Source organism: Gossypium arboreum, chromosome 3, assembly GCF_025698485.1.
Source record: "Gossypium arboreum isolate Shixiya-1 chromosome 3, ASM2569848v2, whole genome shotgun sequence".
Lineage (NCBI taxonomy): Eukaryota > Viridiplantae > Streptophyta > Magnoliopsida > Malvales > Malvaceae > Gossypium > Gossypium arboreum.
In genome coordinates, this window is record NC_069072.1 from 139,111,248 (window position 1) to 139,129,647 (window position 18,400).

Sequence of the window (18,400 nt, forward strand, 5' to 3'; positions counted from 1 at the left end):
AAAAGTTGACATTTTTGAAAAATAATTAAACAATTATATATAATGTATCACATATTCCTCATTCTAACATTCTAACGTAAATAAATCAATTTTTAACAGTAAAAATAAATATTTTTTTATTATAAAACATCAATTTACTTATCTATAGAAATATCAAACAAAACCAACAATATTTGAAATGTTTAATGTGTGCACAGTGTACTCCACATGCCTGATTACGTTTTACTTGAAAAAAATCAAAACATCCATACAACCTTCAAAACTTGAAGGATTCCTAAGCTTTGAACATAAAAATCAGAGCATAGAGATTCCAAACGATCAAGAAATCATGAATAATCTGGTAGATAAAGAATTTCCAAATACCAAAAGGAGCAAATAGAAAACAGATGCTCTAGATTATTAAAAAAAATGCTACATAATTCTCAAACAAGACAGATGTTGGAGCAAATGCATATTTCATGCTCACAGTTCCGTACTATCTTTCTCCTTTTCTCCTTAAAATTGAATTGCTTAAAGTTTGAACCACAAGACGCAAAGATTCTATGTGACCCTGAAAAATCCAGGGTAGTGAAAGTATCGAACTGCAAATCAGGCTATGAGCTTTCTGCAAATGAAACTCAAGATCGTCGTATTCCCACAATAGAATTATCTAAAGCTTTTTTTTTTTTCCCTAATCAAAAGGTAATTTAGCTAGCAACAGTTGTTTGTTTCTTCCCTTTCTTGTTTCCACTAGCTGCTGCCCCTCCTTTAATCATTCTAGAGAGTATATCGGCTTGCTTTGTGTTCCCTTCCTGGTTAAGGCTCTTGATTAAATCCTCAAGGCTACTCCAGTTAGTGATCCCTCCTTTCTCCATTATTTTACACAATATTGAATACGCATTGAGAGTTTTTCCGGCAGTTAAGAGAGCATCCAACACCTTCTCGTAACTCGAAACATCTATGCTGCAGTCTCTCTCTAAACCAAAATCTAACAACTTGAGAGCAGCAATAGTCTTCCCTTTCTCAGAGAGAATAGATAGAAGGCTATCTAAATTGGTTGCACACCCATTTTGCATTAGTAGCTCGATTCGTCCAAGGGCTTCTTCAACATGACCTCTCATGAGGAGAGCTTCCAAGATCTTAGAAACCAAGTCCATATGCTCCTTCACTCCCTTCTCCACCATACTCTTCATAACTCTGCTGGCGGTTTGAATCCTTCCATCTTCAAACAAACTCTCCATTACCGACTTGAATATGCCAGAATCAGGAAGAAGCCCATCCTCGATCATACTGTCCAAAGCTGTTTTAGCATCAGCAGGCTCACCTTTCCTTAGGTAGCTTTCAATGAGCAATTTGTAAGCATCTGCATCTTTAGGCACCCCTCTCCTACCCATGATCTTTAGAATTTCAAAACCAAGACCAGGATTACCTTCTTTTGCATGCCCGCATATCAAATTATTAAATGCAGTAGGATCCAGAACACCCTTCTTCATCAATTGGCGGAAAAAGACTTCTGCTTTCCCTGTCTGACCATGGTGGCATAGATATTGAATCAATGGATTATATGCATTAGCTTCTATGTCTAATGAATTTTCAGGCCTCAGGACAATTTCCTTCTCAACAAGCTTATCCAGCAACTTGATTGCCCGATCAAACTCATTCGCCTTGCAAAAGTTCTTAATCAAGACACCATAGTGACCAGCCTCAGTTGGAATACTCAATCGAATCATTGCCTTGAGCACATCAGCAGCTGCATTCAAGTCGCCAGATTTGCACTGACTATTTAACAGCTTGATGAAAATAGAATTATCCTTTGGTGCAATATAACTCTCCACCATCTCCTTCAAAATAGTCTTAGCCTCAGTCGTCTTGCCCGCGTCACACAGCCCCGGTAATAAAGTCGAATATGTTGTTGCATTAGGCTTTATACCAGAGGACTTCATCTCTTCAAACAATCTCAACCCATCATCAACTTGTTCCACTGCAACATATCCCTTTATCATGGTAGTGTAGCTAATTACTGTAGGGGCTAAGTTCTTTGCCTTCATCTCTACAAACAACTTATCAGCTTCCTCCATTCTCTTGAACCGAGTATATCCATTAATCATTGTATTATAAGTCACAGCATCAGGTGAAATGCCCCGAGTCTTCATATCTTCATAAAACCGATTAGCAGTGTCGAGTCTCAGCGACAAAAAGAAGCCCCAAAGCATAATGTTATAGGTATGACGAGTAGGCTGTATCCCTTCACTCAACATCTTATTGAAATACCTTTTGGCCATCATATATCGACCACGTCGCAATATAACCTTAAAGAAAGTATCATAAGACTTAATGGTCCTATCCACACCCATCTCTTCCATTTTCTGGAATATCTTGACAGCTTCTTGAACTATACCAGCTTTACCATAACTATCAATCAGAACAACAAACAAATCCTCATCCCATTCAACGCCCTTTTTGGGCATGTCCAGAAGTATACATCTAGCATGATTAAGCTTAGAAGCTCGACCTAAAATCTGAATAATCTTCAAGTGGGCTTCACGGTCATGGTGTATCAATCCAGCCCGTTCAACCCACCGGAAGAACTGGAGGGCATGGTCGGAGTTCTTAGCACCATGGAGAACGTTATAAACTAAAGTATGGTCAAATTCAGGGACTAAAGCACGGATGGAGTTCTGTAAGCGGGTGGTCCAAGCCCGGTTCTCCATCATTCTACAAATGATATCATCAACTTTCTCAGGGTTCCGAGCCTTACCTCGCGGGGTTCTGCGATTGTTGGGAACATGTTGTTCTTGCTGTTGAGGTGGCGCATTGTTTAAATCTTGGGTTGGATCTTGGGTTGTAGTGAAGAAATGAAGATGGATTGAGATTCTGGAGGGCTTCAGATTCAAATGGTAAGGCTTAGAAACAGAGAGGAAAGCCATTGAAATGTGAAGGGGAGAAGATTACAAATCAAAAACCCAGGACAGGACACGAAGCAGGGAAAAGAGCAAGGAAGAGAGAAACGTTGTTAGGGTTTAAGGGACTGAACTGAGAGCTATAGGTTGGGCTCATAATTGTAGATCACACGAAGCCCAAAATAAACAAATTCCCTTGCCTGGAGACATCAGATTCGGCTCACTGTCTTTGATCCATATATACATTGATCTATTTTCCTTTTCATAACTGGGCTAATTGTCTTTGATTTTTTTTAGTAAACTTTATTCATAGTCACTTAATTATTAGTAATTTTTATTTTTGTTATTCAATTATAAAAATTATAAAATAATTACTTAATTATTTAAAATTTTTTCTGGTCACCTACTATTAAATTACTAACAGGAAAATACTTGGAAGCTTTTAAAATTGGTATAATAGTAATTTTAATTCTCAATATTTATATATTGTGTCAATTTAGTCTTTATTTAAAAAATTAACGCTCAACATTTACTCTTTATATAACTTGTTCTATTTTGTAGCTTTTCTTCTTTTTCTTTTGTGACACTGAGGGTTAATTTTAAAAGAATGAGAAAAGATAAAAAATCATTACTTAGACTTTTGGGTGCTTTCATTTTTGATATATTTTCGATAAAATTTAACTACTAAATCTATTATTTAGCTTTTTTAGGTGAAAGGGTTACAAAAAAAACTATACAAAATGATCAAATTACACTAAGTGTAAATAAAGGTTAAAATTTTCAAATTAAGACTAAATTGACATCATATATAAATGTTGAGGTTAAAGTTACTATTATATCAAGTTTAAAAGTTATAACGTCATCTTTATGTTAGCCATTTAATGGCTGGTGATAAAAAAGACAAAATCAAATAGTTAAATGACTATTTTGTAACTTTTCATAATCGAACGATTAAAAAAGAAATCTATCAATAATTAGGTGACTATCATCATAGTTTACCATTTCTTTTTATAATAGGCTCAGTGTCATTTTTCATAATTGGGCTCACTGTCTTTGATCTGTATGTATACATTTTATATATTATGGCTGATATAATATATATATATATATATGCAAGATAAAACTAATGTTTTTATTCCATACTATGCATATAAGTTAAGGTATATGTATCAATTCATATTTCTTTATTAAAAAATCGTTAAAAATTTATAATGTGTAAGTAATACTCTATATATATAGTTAGGGTTAGTAAAATCTGATTCGATTCAAAAATTTGATAAAAAATTAAATTTTGAATTAAATAGTTTGAATTATTTGAGTTAATCAATTATTTGGATCAACTCAAATAAAAATTAAGTTTTTTCTGTTTAACTCGAATATGATTTATATAATTCAATTATCTGAAACTTTGAATAAGAAAAGGCAAAACTACGCATTTTGATAAATGTTTTGATAAATATTTACCCATTAAATTAAAAGAAAACCATTATATTATTTATATAGTTAAATAATATTGTATTTTATTTATTTGTTAAATAATCAGTCCATATAAACACAACACTAAGTATAAATAACAGGATTCATTAACTCGACTTAACTCAAAATTTTTTGACTCGATTCGACTCGACTTGATCAAATACTCACCCATTTTCAATAATAATCTAATAAATCTTACTGATAAAATATAATCGTGCAAGCCTAGCTACTTGGCATACAAGACGTTATGCTAAGGTGCAGTGTTGATTGTTTATAGGAAAAGTTTGCTTTTACCTATGGCAAAACAGATGTGTGATTAATTTATAAGTCAATTTTATTCCTTCAAAACACGTATTTCATAATAATAATAATAATAATAATAATAATAATAATAACCCTAATATAGTAGGTCCTTTTGTATTTGAATCAACTATCATTAATGCTTTGTTTTGATTTGTTATGTTGTTTTATCTTAAGTATTACTAGTAAACATGGTTGTTGTATGTTTGTGTTATTCATTGACCCCAGGGTCTACAATAGCCATTAATTGTAGTATTGCGCAATGTGTTGATGGTGTTGCTGGACATTTGCGTGAAAGTATTATGGATATTTTTATGTTAAGAGTTAAATTTTATTTTATTTTTGTTATTTAAAAAATAAAAAAATTAATTTATTTATATTAGATTATAGAATAAATTGATCTTTTTCTATTAAAAGTATCGTCCATAAATTAATTTATTTATTTTTTAATAGAGAGAATAAAATATAATTCTACTATTAATACAAAGGTCTTCATGACACTTTTACAGCTTATTTCTAATGCAATTATTGATTGGAATATACTCTAATTATTAATTAAATTAACATAACATCATATCTAAGTTAGTACTTTTAATGTGATAAATGAAAAATCATCGAAGCGATTAACTACTTGAGATGGATGGATGGTAGGTTTGGAATAAATAAATTTTGCAGGAAAATACGGAGGAAACTTCGTTCCCTAGTTGTCGTTATCCTTAAATATATACAAAATCTTGTTTGGATATTGAAGATAATGCATGTGATTGCGAGGCTCAGTACCACGTATCACACTGCATGCTGCTTCTACTTTAGAAGGTTTTAAGTTTTGGGGCTGAGCAACGTCCTGGAAATGCCATAAACACTAGTAACAAAAAGGCCTTATGCAACCACAACCTACTTGCTAGCACCTATGCCTTTATCTACATTTCTTGGGATTAATAATTGACATCATTTAACATTCTTCCTATGCTACACCAAATAATTGAGAAAGAAAAAGGAGAAAAGTGAAGATGTTGTAAAGGGAAAAAACAAGGTCGACCCACCCATATGCCAACACTGACAAACAAATGAGGAAATTTCCTAAAAATATATATAGGAATTTGTTGAGACCGGCAAGGGGGACTATTTTCATAACTTAAACATTACTATATATAAAAAATATAACCCACAACAAATATCTCACTAAATAGAAAACGTATCTGAATTTTTTTTTTCTCTCGAATTTATTCTATTCTAATTCTTATGGATTGGATAAGTTTCATTGGATGTCAACTTCCTAGTTGTTTTATAACCTAGAAGTTAGAACTAAAATATACTTTATACATATATAGATAACAAGCACTCAAAATAGAAAGAAAGAAAAACAATGGGAAGGTTTCTTCTGTCGTCGCTGAAGGAGGCAGCTGTTGTAGCAGCGGCGACCACCGCAGCAGCAGCGACCACCGCAGCAGCAGCTGGAGGACAATCATTGTTAGGAAGCATAAAGATAGCAGTTTTGCCAGTAGCAAAAGTATTCACTTTGTGTTTCCTGGGTTTCTTGATGGCTTCCAAGTATGTTAATATCTTTCCTGCAAATGGCAGAAAGCTTTTAAATGGGGTAAATTTTTTTTATTCTCAAAATATTGGGTGTTTTTTCGGCAAATGTATACTCACTGATCTAACATTGTTTCATCTATTACTTCATATGCAGTTAGTGTTTACACTTTTGCTGCCGTGTTTAATCTTTTCTCAACTCGGACAAGCTATTACTCTACATAAAATGCTTCAATGGTATGATTTTCCATCGCCTTTTTTCTTTGTTAGTTTCATATATATACATATATATATTATATATAATCGAAAACCAATGCCATATTGCAATGCATTTGCAGGTGGTTTATTCCGGTGAATGTTTTCTTAGGCGCAGTCTCTGGCTCTATAATAGGTTATGTTGTTGTCACCTTAGTCAAACCTCCATATCCATACTTCAAGTTCTCAATCATACAGATTGCAATTGGTAAGCCCTCTACATCATGTGCAAAACTAATATGCATTATCTTATATTCTTATGCTCACTTGATTTATGATATATATATTATCCTTTTCTGTTGCAAATTTTGTATGAACTGGTGTCTTGGATTGCAGGAAACATTGGGAACGTACCACTTGTTCTGATTGCAGCTTTATGTAGAGATACATCCAATCCTTTTGGCGACACTGAAACATGTAGCACTCAGGGAACTGCATATATTTCATTTGGACAGTGGGTATGTATGTATGTATGTATCTGTGCATGTGTGTGTGTGTGTGCATGCATGCATGCATGCATGTATGTATGTATGTATGTATGTATGTATGTATGTATGTATGCTATTAAGAAATAGACATTCTATGGAGGAGTTTTGACCTATAATTAATGGTAGGTTGGTGCAATCATTCTCTACACATATGTATTTCATATGTTAGCCCCTCCCCCGGAAGGTACTTTTGACAATGAAGATGGGAATGTTCCCCTTAAGATCCCTCAGAAGGATGGCTCTCCAGAGAATGTTCCATTGCTGGAGCAAGAGGCTTCATCAATGGATTCAGACAATTCAAACAAAGGAAAGGTGAAGATCATGTTTGGTTTTTTCATGCTTTGCTTCCAACGAACTTTTTTTTTGTGTGATTAAATATGTCTTATTTTGGTGCAGATGCAAAGTTTTTTACAGTTTGTTTATGAAAAGTTAAAGCTTAAACAAATCCTTCAACCCCCTATTATTGCATCTGTAAGTCTCAGACTTTCTGTTGGTTTCTCTTTCATGAACTATAGTGACTGGCTTGCTTTGTTGTGTATATACTTGGTGCAGATCCTAGCTATGGTAATAGGTGCAGTGCCGGTTCTGAAGAAAATAATATTTACAAGAGATGCTCCACTTTATTTCTTTACTGACAGTTGTATAATTCTTGGGTATGTTTTGCTGAGGCTGATGAAAATAAGTTGCTTTTTTTTTTTTCTATTAATGATGGTGTGTTGGTATTTGGTTCTATGATGAGTTAATGTGTTTGATTAAAACAGGAAAGCTATGATTCCATGCATCTTGTTGGCATTAGGAGGCAACCTTGTTGATGGTAAGTTAAAACATTTTTGTCGGTACATGTTTTGAGAAGGCCTACATACCAAACCAAAACATGTTGCATGATTTACAGGACCAGGGCCTGGAAGTTCAAGAATTGGTGTCCGAACACTGGTGGCTATTATAATTGGGAGGTTAATCTTGGTGCCTCCTGCAGGGCTGGGCATTGTAACACTGGCTGATAAGCTTGGTTTCCTTCCTGCTGATGATAAAATGTTCAGATTTGTCTTACTCCTTCAGCATTCTATGCCAACATCTGTTCTTTCTGGTAAAATATCATTCCTCAGTCTAAACATGTTGTAAAACATCATTTCTTGTTGGTCCATGGAATATCAAAGGGAATTGTGTTGCAATTGCAGGTGCTGTTGCTAATTTAAGAGGATACGGAAAGGAGGCAGCAGCTTCGTTGTTCTGGGTTCATATATTTGCAGTTTTCTCCATGGCAGGATGGATTATTCTCTATCTCAACATACTCTTTTAAAACTAGCAATCACCAGTCCTTTTGGTAACTAACAGCCGGAGAGACCGAGTAGATTAGATGAATGGTTTGTCAGGCCCTGCAACCATGAATACTGCTGATAGTAATTTATTTTATCTCTTGATACCATTTCTGTATCAGCAGATTGTTACATATTCATGTTAATGTTCATACCATCAAAAATGGGAATGGATGGATGGACTTAAATTTAGTTTTTTATGAAGCCACAAATTTTAAAATTATTTAGTAATCAATTCCAAGGCCTCCACTCAGGAGGAGGGCTTACCAATGCAAGATTGGAGAAATGTTTTATATATGGCATCCGACCTGCTCCTTCAAATGCCAATAACATTTCCAGCAGGGGAATCAGGATAGAATGATCTTATAATAAGAAATTTTGGAAACATGGGAGAGTGTGATCAAGGAAAAATGTAAAAGGAAATAAAATGATGGTCTTCGCTTTTGGTTAAAAACTAATATTAATTATGTTAAATAACAAATATTAAATCTATTTAAATTTGATTTTGTTTAATTCTTTTTAATGGTATCGGTTTTGTTTGATTCTTTCTAACAGTATGGACTAAATTAATTTGAGGAACTAATTTCTCAAGTGCATTCACCGTTTGCTTTTCCTTCCAACTTTTCGGAAGAACTTTTTTGAGTTTCTGTCTAGGGAAAGTCACTTCCCTTTCACCCTCTTACCAGAATTTGTTTGGTTTTGTTTGTATTATATTAACCCCACCTGCCCTGCATCCTGATTTCTTCTTTGCAGCACAGCCCCATTCAAATCCAATCATACATAATAACACAGTCAATAATATTAACAAGAAAAGCAACTCAGGCATTTGAGCACTCGTCAAGCAGTCATATCCATTCATTTAAAGGCAACTAGGTTTTCAGTTACTGATAATCAATCAATGTCCAGTCAATTGAAAGAAATCTTGGGCAAGCACAGCACACTTGGGATAGCAAACTATAACCATGTCCAATTCGGCTCCCGAGGCCAGAAACTGACATAATAAACCAAAATAAATAATGAAACTAATATACCAATGCGATGGCAAGGATTGCACTCACAATAATCCACGGGTGAAATTAGAATATAAATACATAATTTGAGTCTGGACCACCAGATTACTGAAGCCTCTCAAAAGAGAGACCACCATCTCCTACCCCTGCTGCCCCTTTGGTTTAGTGATGATGCATTTGCAACCTGAATTTGATGCTGGCCCGATGACGGTATTGATCCTCTTCTTCCAATTAGTGGCTTGCCTAACCATAAGATAAGAACAACACCAATAATACCAGCAACGGGAGCAGCAGCACGGAAAAGCCAGTCTCTACCAATCTCCCTGGAAGAGCTACTGATGGTAGGATCCACATGTGGCACATCATGTGATTGATGTGGACCAAATTCAGAAGCTTCATCTGCATCAGCTTCATCAGAGTTCTCAGAGAAACTGTCCTCACTTGCATTTTGCTGCTGGCTTTCATGCATCCTCATCCTACTATTCATATTTTGTTTCCCTTGTTCATAATCTTTGTCATCAGTAGGAAGCTCATAGCGGCAAAGAGGGCATGAATTCCGTGCACTCAACCATGGCAAGATACAAGAAGGGTGATAGACATGAAGGCAAGGAAGCTGGTTTACTTCAGCGCCAACAGGCAAAACATCCTTGCAGATTGCACAGGCCAAACCATCAGATTTCTCATGTTCATCACTGACAATGACACGAGGTAGATTATTCACAAAAGATAAAGATGCAGGAGGTGCTCCTCTCCTAGAGCCATCAGTCTCAGCCAGATGGTCAAGCAGTTGTTCAAAGCCAGCTCTGGAGCGACGGAAATTAAAAGCAGGGAGATTGCTTTCATGAGGACTTGAAGTAAACAAATTTAGAAGTCCAGTTCTAGACGTAGTATGCCCAACCACATATTCCTCAGCATCCGCTTCTTCCCATTCACCATCTTCATCCCCTTCATCATCTTCTTCTGGTTCATCCCAGTTCCATTGGTTCAGACCAGCATTCATTGGATCAATGTCAGTGTCAGTGTCACTGTTAATATCACTCCTCTCAGCTTGAACAAATATTTCTGTATCCAGGAAACTGTGTCCATCCATAGAAGCATCAGAGTCCCCTCCATAAGTACTGAAAGATATCGCATCACTCTCACCCCGAAATAACCTGTATCGACTGAAACTAACATTTGATTCACTCTCACCATAAAAGGAATCCAGGTTATCAAAACCATCACTATCAGAATCAGAGATAACACGCCGCCATCTTCTAGAACTGCTAGGAGTTGTGCGTGAACTACTACGTCGTAATGACCTTGCACTGGAACCACCATCCATAATTTGATCTTCGGAGCCAGAGACAGTGGATTGGTTCTGCCTCAACAGAGTAATCATATGCGAAAACTGTTGTGAGAAAAGATTTTCGATTGATTCAGAACTGCTCTGCCGATTCCTTCTTCTTCGAGCCTGTCGTCTTCTATTATAGACTTGAGGAGGTGTATCAAGATCCTCAAGCAACAAAAATTTGCAGTCCCCACATAGACCAACGGTTTCAAGATCAGGCATTGCCTCATATTCAGGTGCAAGACTTCTTCGACATAGGGTACACAAAGCAGGCAGGCCAGAATGATCTCCGACCAAACCACCACCCTCCATGTGGCCGGGAGTGCCGGGCAAAGGGACATCTTGAGAATTTCTTTCCGAGTCTTCTTCCATCCGTCAAAGAAGAACAAATGATACAAGCAAAAAGAAACTGAAAAGAACAGAAAAAAGGTTAGCAAAAAAGACAGGCAAGTGCCATTGAAACCAGGCAAAAGAATACAATATCCCTCTCCATGCACTTAGTAACAGATAAATTAAGAAATTGAGCTCAAAAAGGAAAGAAATTTAAAAGGGACAGAGAAACCCTGATAATAAATTACAAAATTAGGGGAAAAAAATCTAAAGCAGGGAGCGTAGTAGGTGTAACAGGAAAGCATTAAAACGGGGGTGAAGTGTAGACAAGCGAGCACGAAGAAGCATTCAAAGCATCATTCTTTGACATAAGATAGAAAAGTGCATAGCGATGAATACTATGTATGCTTAACATAGAATGGGCATTGGGCACGTCGTTTTTTGGGTAATTATGGTATAATTGTAGTAATTACAAGCATAATAGACTAAGAAAGTTGCGAGCAATTGAATAATTAATAAAATTCAACAAACTTAAGAAACCCACCTTCTGGAATTGAACCACTAAAAAAATACAGAAATTATAGATGCGTACAATGAAAGAGATAGAGAATTAATAATGAAAATATAGAAAGAAAAGCGCAAATTAAAAGCTTTAAAGAGTGAAATTAAATGATTACCGGATGAGATCTCCAGAAAGGGAAAACAACAAAGAGAGCGGGGGGACTGAATTAGGGAAAGGGTTAGCAAATGAAAAAACAAAGAGAGCGAGGAGAAAGGGTTAGGCGCTGTTTGGGAAGGGACCAAAGCAAGCAATGTGGGCAAATGAAGAAGAGTGAGTCGCGTCCTTTTTAGACCAGTTCGTTCGTTCCGCATCCAATCCTCAACGGCAGCGGTCAACCGTCAGTGCCTGACCCGCACCGCACCCCTTCTATTTTATAGTATCATATCAATGTCCAAATCTTCTTCAGCTTTTTTTTGCCTTTTATATTTTATTTTCCCCCGGAATAATTATTATTTTTTTACCTTATGTTGAAATTTCTTTAATTTTCTAGCTTTTATGAAGAAAATATTTTATTTTTAATTGAATGTGTGTTTGATTTTTGAATTTTGATTATTTTGTTTAAAGGTGTATAAAAATATGAAAAGATAAAAGTATCATAATAATATTAATTATAATTTAAAATTTCAATATTTTTATAATTGAGTTGTAATTTAATTAAATGTGACACTAATTCAATGAAATATTTAAATATAAATATTAGATTAAATATAGATAAGAAGAGTTAAGAAATCTTTAAGTATTTTATTTAATTTTTAATTATATATTTTATAATCTTTAGCAATGTCAAAATACATCTTTAAAAAAATCAAAATACCATAGCAAAATTTACTATGTACCCTACTTGTGAAGTATTTGATTTCTTTAATGTTTCTTTCTTACAGGGAAGAAGATGGCTTTAAGATATTTGATTTATTCGTTTGTTTACATCAACAACATTTGATGCACAGCAATGGAATGTGATTGAGACAAAACTAGAACAGACATCCTTGTACGGTGTACTGTAATTGTGTGCAATGTGTCCCATGGTTTCCTCCGTTTCTTTTCAATATTTTGACTTGGAAGTTGAGAAGAAATACAACTTAAAATAGAAAAAGGTCTGGACAGGCAAGCAGACAGGGGGAGGGGGTGTTTTTACTTTAACTGCATTTTCTTTTCCATGTCTGGAAGATTCACCATATCTTTTGCATAAAAAGAAATACAGTCATAGCTTTATGTACCTCTTAATATATATTAGTAATGTGATTGGTGATCACAAACAAATCCCCTATAGATTGCCAGTGTTTGGAATGGCCAGCACAAGGTGAGTTTCTCTTTCTCATAGCAAAGATTCAAAATAAAAAGTGTGTTTGATTTTATATATGGGTGCATTTTACAGTAAAAAAACAGGAATGTCAAAGTGGAAACAAGGGAAGAGGAGGAGCTCACGTTTATCTGGTGTATTGGATGCTTGCAAGGCACAGCAATCACAGAAAATTGCTTTACATGAAAACATCACCAAGGGACCATATGATGATAAAGCAGCACCCTTCACTGGTTATACTCCAATACAAGATCAACCCTCAAGTATGCCAGAGAAACCTATACTAGAGCGTATTCTTGACATATTACAGAGGTTTGGTCAATTTATATATATATATATATATATATACATATATATGATATTCATATTTGAACCTTTTTATCTTTCTAATGTTAGGAGAGACACCTATGAAATATTTGCTGAACCTGTTGACCCTGAAAAGGTATGTAATTGGTAGTTTCCATATGCATTTGGATTTGATCTCTTTTTTCATATAACCCTGCTGATGGATACTACAACCATGACAAGGTTGAGGGTTACTATGAAATCATTAAAGAACCAATGGATTTTGGCACAATGAGAGCTAAACTTCATGAAGGAATGTATACAAGTCTTCAACAATTTGAGGTGGAAATTTATATTTATTTAAACTGTGAATGATACATGTTATTGGTTTTGCGACTGATTCTGTCTTTTGTGCAGCATGATGTATATTTAATTCCTCAAAATGCAATGCATTTTAATTCGCCAACAACTATCTACTTCAAACAGGTACAAGTATCAGCTAATACCACTATATCTGAATTATGCTTACTATTAAATGAATGCCAAATTCCTGTTTCTTTACAGGCTCGAGCCATTTATGAACTAGCACAAAAGGCTTTCAGTTGTCTCAAAAATGACCCAAAGAACTTGGAGTCGGAATTTTCAGAGACAAAACGAAGAACTAACAGAAGGATCATGTATGAAGCTAAAGCTCCATCAAGTTCTAAGCTTACAACAAATTTAAGGAGCAATATTAAGACCAACTTATCATCGAAAAGTATGTCGTGTTTTCTTGGCAATTCTGGTGGTTTTGATTCAAGAGATTATGGAATACACTCTGGTAAGGAATAAATTTGGAATTTGGATTCGGTGGCATGATTCACTGATTTTAACAGATGGTTCTTTAACAGGTGCTATAAATTGTAAGAGAAATAGTTGTGTTGAAGGAGATAAACGTTGCACATATGCACCCTGGACGTCTCTCTTAACTGAGAATGCTTCCATTGTTTCCACCGACCCGACACCATTAGGTCCTGTAAGTTATCATAGATACATGTTAAACAACTAAACTGACAGGTCCCATGTGGAATGATGGCCTTGGTTTTGTAGGTTAATCAACAGGATATTGGTTACAAAGATAGCTTGATGTTGTTTGTTAAAGACTTAGGACCAACAGCCCAAATGGTTGCCAAGCGGAAGTTGATGGGATGCTGGGTTGGTGCTTTGTTTCAGCAACCTGAATGTGAATATCCTAATGCATTTGGTTCAACCCAAAAAGGATTTCCTAGAGCAACTGTAAATATAAGCGATCATCTTCATAGTCATAGGGGTCCTACCAATTACAAAGGCCAAATGCGAGGTGATGATGATCCAGTGGACAGGTTAAATGAGAAACAGTTGGAATCTTGTCAACTAAAGCTCTCTATTGGTGGTGGGTTGGAAAGCAGATGTTATAGTAAGCAAGCAAAGGTGGAAACATCGTCAGCTCCTCCAACTCAAATTGAGGAAAATAGGTTGGATTTGAGGAGTAGAAAAGATGAGGTTGAAGCAAGGAAAGGGTTTATATTTGATTTGCCATTTCTAAAGAAGCGGCTTCATGAGATTAATTCACTGGGGAAATAATAGTGAAATGCAAGTGATTCTGGCGCTGAGATCATGGGATGCATTATTATCTTAATTCTACTCATTTGGTGAGTCCATGGAAATAAATGAAGCCATCAGCCATCAACATGGGATTATATTAAATTTAAGATTGATGTCTTTTTTTTTAAATATAATATAACTTAATGGTGTAAGTTAAACTACAGTCTACAACTCATTAGGTTTTTCAAGAGAGTTGTTCCACCCCTTAATTTGCCCATCACAAACTCATCATCTATGAAAATTCTTTTAAACTTGTATAATTTTCAATAAAAGTACTATAGAGACTTCTATTTTATTATAGAAATTAAATTGTATTTTTCATTTCTATTTAAAAATAAGTAAATTAGTCCCTATATATTAAATTAAATAGAAAATTAACGTGATTAATAGACATATGATGTACCAAATATACAAAATGATGTATAGGAATCAATTTTAATAATAGAAATATATATAAATTTTAATAATAGAAATATATACAGATTAATTTACTTATTTTTAAGTCCGTAATTATAATTTTTCTATTGAAAAAGATACATATGTTATTCTTATAATCAATTGTGAAAGTTGGTAGTTTAAGCAGTTTTAATTATTTTATATTTATTGATATTGTAGTTGTGATTATAATTAGAAATGCCACAACCATATTTATTAGTTTACATTAAGTATGTTTGTCTTTTCCATTTTGTTAAAAAAAAAGAAGAATAATTAATAAATATTTTGGTTAAAAAAAGGAGGGAGGTTTGTTACGTGAAGGCCAATTTGCAGAAAAAAGAAGAAGAAAAGGAGGAGGAGGAGAAGGAGAGGAAGAAGAAAGAGTATAAGATTGTCGTGCCATGTTAATAAAGGAAAAACAGAGAAAAGGAGATGGCGTACAGGAGAAGGCAGGGACTGAGCAAATCCTCCACGTTCAAGGAAGAGATTCTCCACCATTTACCCGATGCCACCTCCTCTTCCTCCCCCTTTGACTCCGATTCTCTCGCCGCTCCGGCCCTTCATGCTTCCTCTGCTGCTCGCGATATCGACTCCCCTGTTCTTTCTAATGTCGAGCCTACAAGATCTAAGGTTTGTCAGTTCTTTCTCATGATTCAACGCCAAATTATATCTATAAAGTTGTAAGTGATTAGGTATTTTAAAATTATTATAGGCATAATAGATAAGCGCTTCAAAGGAGATCGATTTTGCTGCGAGCCAATAAATGATTGAATTGTTATTTTTATTTGGATTGCAGGGCTTTAATGCCTGCGAAGACTCAATAAATGATTCTAAAGGTTTCTGGGGTGTTCTTGCTCGGAAAGCCAAAGCTATTCTAGACGATGATAATGTATTGCAGGACACTGAAACTCGTGGTAGAGTGTTGGATGCCTCAACAGCTTCCCAGGCGAGTCATTCTCTTGATCCATCGTCAAATTCAAGTGCTCCATTTTTCTTATGATTGAATTGATTATGTTCCTTGTCAATAGCAGAAGCAACAAGGAGCTGAGAGCTATAGACGAATGGACCATCCTGCAATAAGAAGGGGCTTGGATAGGCTCAACACTTCCCTTAATCAAATTGGTGACTCATTTGAAAAGACATTTGAGGTAAGATGCGAACCTCTTGGCAGTTGGCACTTTGGACTAGGCCTTGTTTCCTTTTTACTTTGTATGTAGCTCTTCTTGTGCTTTGTCAATCTCAATTGGTAGACAAATCATTGCTATTTTACATCCATCTGTCTGTCTATGTATGTTCTGTAAGCTATGAATTGAAGATTCATCGATCATAGGAGTAAGTTTTCAACACTTACACCAGTTAACAGCCATTGGAACTTATTGCCAGGGTTTGTTAAAATGTAATTCATCGTATTCTTCAACGCAATTTCTTGTCTTTCTTTGCAGGAAGGTCGAACAATTGTGGAAAGCAAAACGCAAGATATCATCCATGAAACACGCAAGCTTCAAATCAGGCGAAAGGGGAACAGTCCCATGGCACATAATCAGTTCACTGGTTTCAATAGCACAGTGCAGCCACCAATGCAGCTCCAGAATCAAACCAACCATGATAACCAACTCAAGGCATCTCGAGACGTAAGGGGCAAAATTGTGTCACTGAATCATATAGTGAAAGCATTGAATTTGATTCTTTCAACCATTTCACAAATTTCTTGCCCTGCTTTACTGCATTGTAAACTTTGCAGCTTAAGAAACAATGATAAAGCAACCTCATTTAGGTTGTTTTCATGACAATTTTGGTTATTTCTAATCATGATAATTTTGTTTTCATGTATGGCATTGGGTGCCGTTGAACTCAACTATCCTGTCCTGTCCAGTTAAATGCATGATCTGGCTCTGTTTTACTTCCGCATGCAGGTTGCAATGGCCACAGCTGCTAAAGCAAAACTTCTTCTTCGGGAGCTGAAAACTGTTAAAGCAGATTTGGCTTTTGCAAAAGAGCGATGTGCTCAACTGGAGGAGGAGAATAAACTCCTTCGGGAGAGTCGAGAGAAAGGGGATAATCCTGCAGACGATGACTTGGTACATACCATATACCTTTTTCCACTATTATGAGATCAATGTTGCTTTTTGTTAGATTTCTTGTGTTGGGCTACTGGTAGAAGCAATTCAAATGTTGAATGTTGGAAATGTGATAAAAAATCAGATTCGACTGCAACTGGAGACATTGTTGGCAGAAAAGGGACGATTGGCGCATGAGAATTCGATATATGCTAGAGAGAACCGGTTTCTAAGAGAAATAATAGAGTATCATCAACTGAGCATGCAGGATGTTGTGTACTTAGATGAGGGGGCTGAAGAAGTTGCGCCAGTTGGTTCTCCCATCAACTTCCCCCTCTCAAAAATGCTTTCCGGTGATTACACACCTGAGTTGGAGGTGTTGGACCCTTCTTCTTGTCCGAGTAAGCCTCGAATTCGCAGCCCCAGCCCCAGCCCAAGTCAGCCTCGAATTCGCAGCCCCAGCCCCAGTCTAAGTCGGCCTCGAATTCGCAGCCCGAGCCCAAGTCTAAGTCAGCCTCGAATTCGTAGCCCGAGCCCAAGTCTAAGTCAGCCTCGAATTCGCAGCCCCAGTCCAAGTCAGCCTCGAATTCGCAGCCCCAGTCCAAGTCAGCCTCGAATTCGCAGCCCCAGCTCATGCCGCCAACAGCCAATGCTAACAAAGGAAATCTCACCTCACCTTAGCCAACCAGCAGAGGAAGCAAGATGCAAAGAAACTACTCCGCCTCATGTCTCCAACTCCAAAACTAATGTCCCACCTTCTTCCACCCACTGATGGACACTGCAACACCACCTCCTCCACTCTCTTCTCTTAGATTTAGTCTTTACCTTGGTATTTATATAGATGGTTTATATATCATTTTTACAGATTTTTTCCCTTTTTCTTTGACATGTAATTTGTTCATAGCCGTTTTTGGTTTTCTGGTCCATGATTAAATAAGAAATGCTTCTCCATCATTCGGATCATTCGAGTTTAAATTGTAATGGCTTTCGGCGGATAAACCTTTTTACTTGCTTATGCAGATATTTAGAACACATGTAATGCTATGTAAAAAAATCATTTTTTTCACATCCAATGAGTGTGGCCATTCAGAAGCCAATCATTAGGAATTGAGTTTATTATATAACCTGATAAAATGGTATGTAGACAAACAAAACATTAGGGCATGAAAAAAGGATGTAGCTGCCGCTCTACCTCTGGCAGGGCAGATTGCGTGTTCTTTC

At 35.9% G+C, this 18,400-nt stretch overlaps 5 protein-coding genes across 5 annotated transcripts; 3 read left to right on the top strand and 2 right to left on the bottom strand.

Moving 5' to 3' along the window:
* Positions 1-376: 376 nt before the first annotated feature.
* LOC108476430 (pentatricopeptide repeat-containing protein At2g37230) lies at positions 377-3,113 on the bottom strand. Its single transcript, XM_017778650.2, has one exon. It carries the CDS (start codon positions 2,904-2,906, stop codon positions 687-689), a length of 2,220 nt encoding a protein of 739 aa, XP_017634139.1. The 5' UTR covers positions 2,907-3,113; the 3' UTR covers positions 377-686.
* Positions 3,114-5,783: 2,670 nt separating this feature from the next.
* Positions 5,784-8,467, top strand: LOC108475575 (protein PIN-LIKES 6). Its single transcript, XM_017777555.2, has 10 exons — positions 5,784-6,252; positions 6,346-6,425; positions 6,527-6,651; positions 6,780-6,901; positions 7,058-7,243; positions 7,328-7,402; positions 7,484-7,584; positions 7,693-7,745; positions 7,824-8,018; positions 8,110-8,467. The coding sequence occupies exons 1-10, from the start codon at positions 6,022-6,024 to the stop codon at positions 8,229-8,231; spliced, it is 1,290 nt and encodes a 429-aa protein (XP_017633044.1). The 5' UTR covers positions 5,784-6,021; the 3' UTR covers positions 8,232-8,467.
* Positions 8,468-9,072: 605 nt separating this feature from the next.
* On the bottom strand, positions 9,073-11,909 carry LOC108476424 (uncharacterized). Its single transcript, XM_053026127.1, has 2 exons — positions 11,595-11,909; positions 9,073-10,996 (listed from the first exon to the last, which is right to left on the bottom strand). The coding sequence occupies exon 2, from the start codon at positions 10,957-10,959 to the stop codon at positions 9,376-9,378; it is 1,584 nt and encodes a 527-aa protein (XP_052882087.1). The 5' UTR covers positions 10,960-10,996; positions 11,595-11,909; the 3' UTR covers positions 9,073-9,375.
* Positions 11,910-12,867: 958 nt separating this feature from the next.
* On the top strand, positions 12,868-14,666 carry LOC108475130 (uncharacterized). Its single transcript, XM_017777123.1, has 7 exons — positions 12,868-13,091; positions 13,176-13,221; positions 13,308-13,406; positions 13,482-13,550; positions 13,629-13,884; positions 13,955-14,079; positions 14,154-14,666. The coding sequence occupies exons 1-7, from the start codon at positions 12,868-12,870 to the stop codon at positions 14,664-14,666; spliced, it is 1,332 nt and encodes a 443-aa protein (XP_017632612.1).
* Positions 14,667-15,311: 645 nt separating this feature from the next.
* LOC108476048 (uncharacterized) lies at positions 15,312-18,245 on the top strand. Its single transcript, XM_017778114.2, has 6 exons — positions 15,312-15,752; positions 15,919-16,068; positions 16,154-16,270; positions 16,565-16,753; positions 17,036-17,200; positions 17,325-18,245. Exons 1-6 carry the CDS (start codon positions 15,555-15,557, stop codon positions 17,949-17,951), a joined length of 1,446 nt encoding a protein of 481 aa, XP_017633603.1. The 5' UTR covers positions 15,312-15,554; the 3' UTR covers positions 17,952-18,245.
* The last annotated feature ends 155 nt before the right edge of the window (positions 18,246-18,400 follow it).

Coding starts and splice junctions, on each gene's coding strand:
- LOC108476430 (XM_017778650.2), bottom strand. CDS start 2,906: ATGGCTTTCCTCTCTGTTTCTAAGCCTTACCATTTGAATCTGAAGCCC.
- LOC108475575 (XM_017777555.2), top strand. CDS start 6,022: ATGGGAAGGTTTCTTCTGTCGTCGCTGAAGGAGGCAGCTGTTGTAGCA. Junction 7,244..7,327: donor ACAATTCAAACAAAGGAAAG/GTGAAGATCATG, acceptor ATTTTGGTGCAG/ATGCAAAGTTTTTTACAGTT. Junction 7,585..7,692: donor GACAGTTGTATAATTCTTGG/GTATGTTTTGCT, acceptor TGATTAAAACAG/GAAAGCTATGATTCCATGCA.
- LOC108476424 (XM_053026127.1), bottom strand. CDS start 10,959: ATGGAAGAAGACTCGGAAAGAAATTCTCAAGATGTCCCTTTGCCCGGC.
- LOC108475130 (XM_017777123.1), top strand. CDS start 12,868: ATGTCAAAGTGGAAACAAGGGAAGAGGAGGAGCTCACGTTTATCTGGT. Junction 13,222..13,307: donor AACCTGTTGACCCTGAAAAG/GTATGTAATTGG, acceptor AACCATGACAAG/GTTGAGGGTTACTATGAAAT. Junction 13,407..13,481: donor CAAGTCTTCAACAATTTGAG/GTGGAAATTTAT, acceptor TCTTTTGTGCAG/CATGATGTATATTTAATTCC.
- LOC108476048 (XM_017778114.2), top strand. CDS start 15,555: ATGGCGTACAGGAGAAGGCAGGGACTGAGCAAATCCTCCACGTTCAAG. Junction 16,754..17,035: donor AACTCAAGGCATCTCGAGAC/GTAAGGGGCAAA, acceptor TTCCGCATGCAG/GTTGCAATGGCCACAGCTGC. Junction 17,201..17,324: donor ATCCTGCAGACGATGACTTG/GTACATACCATA, acceptor ATAAAAAATCAG/ATTCGACTGCAACTGGAGAC.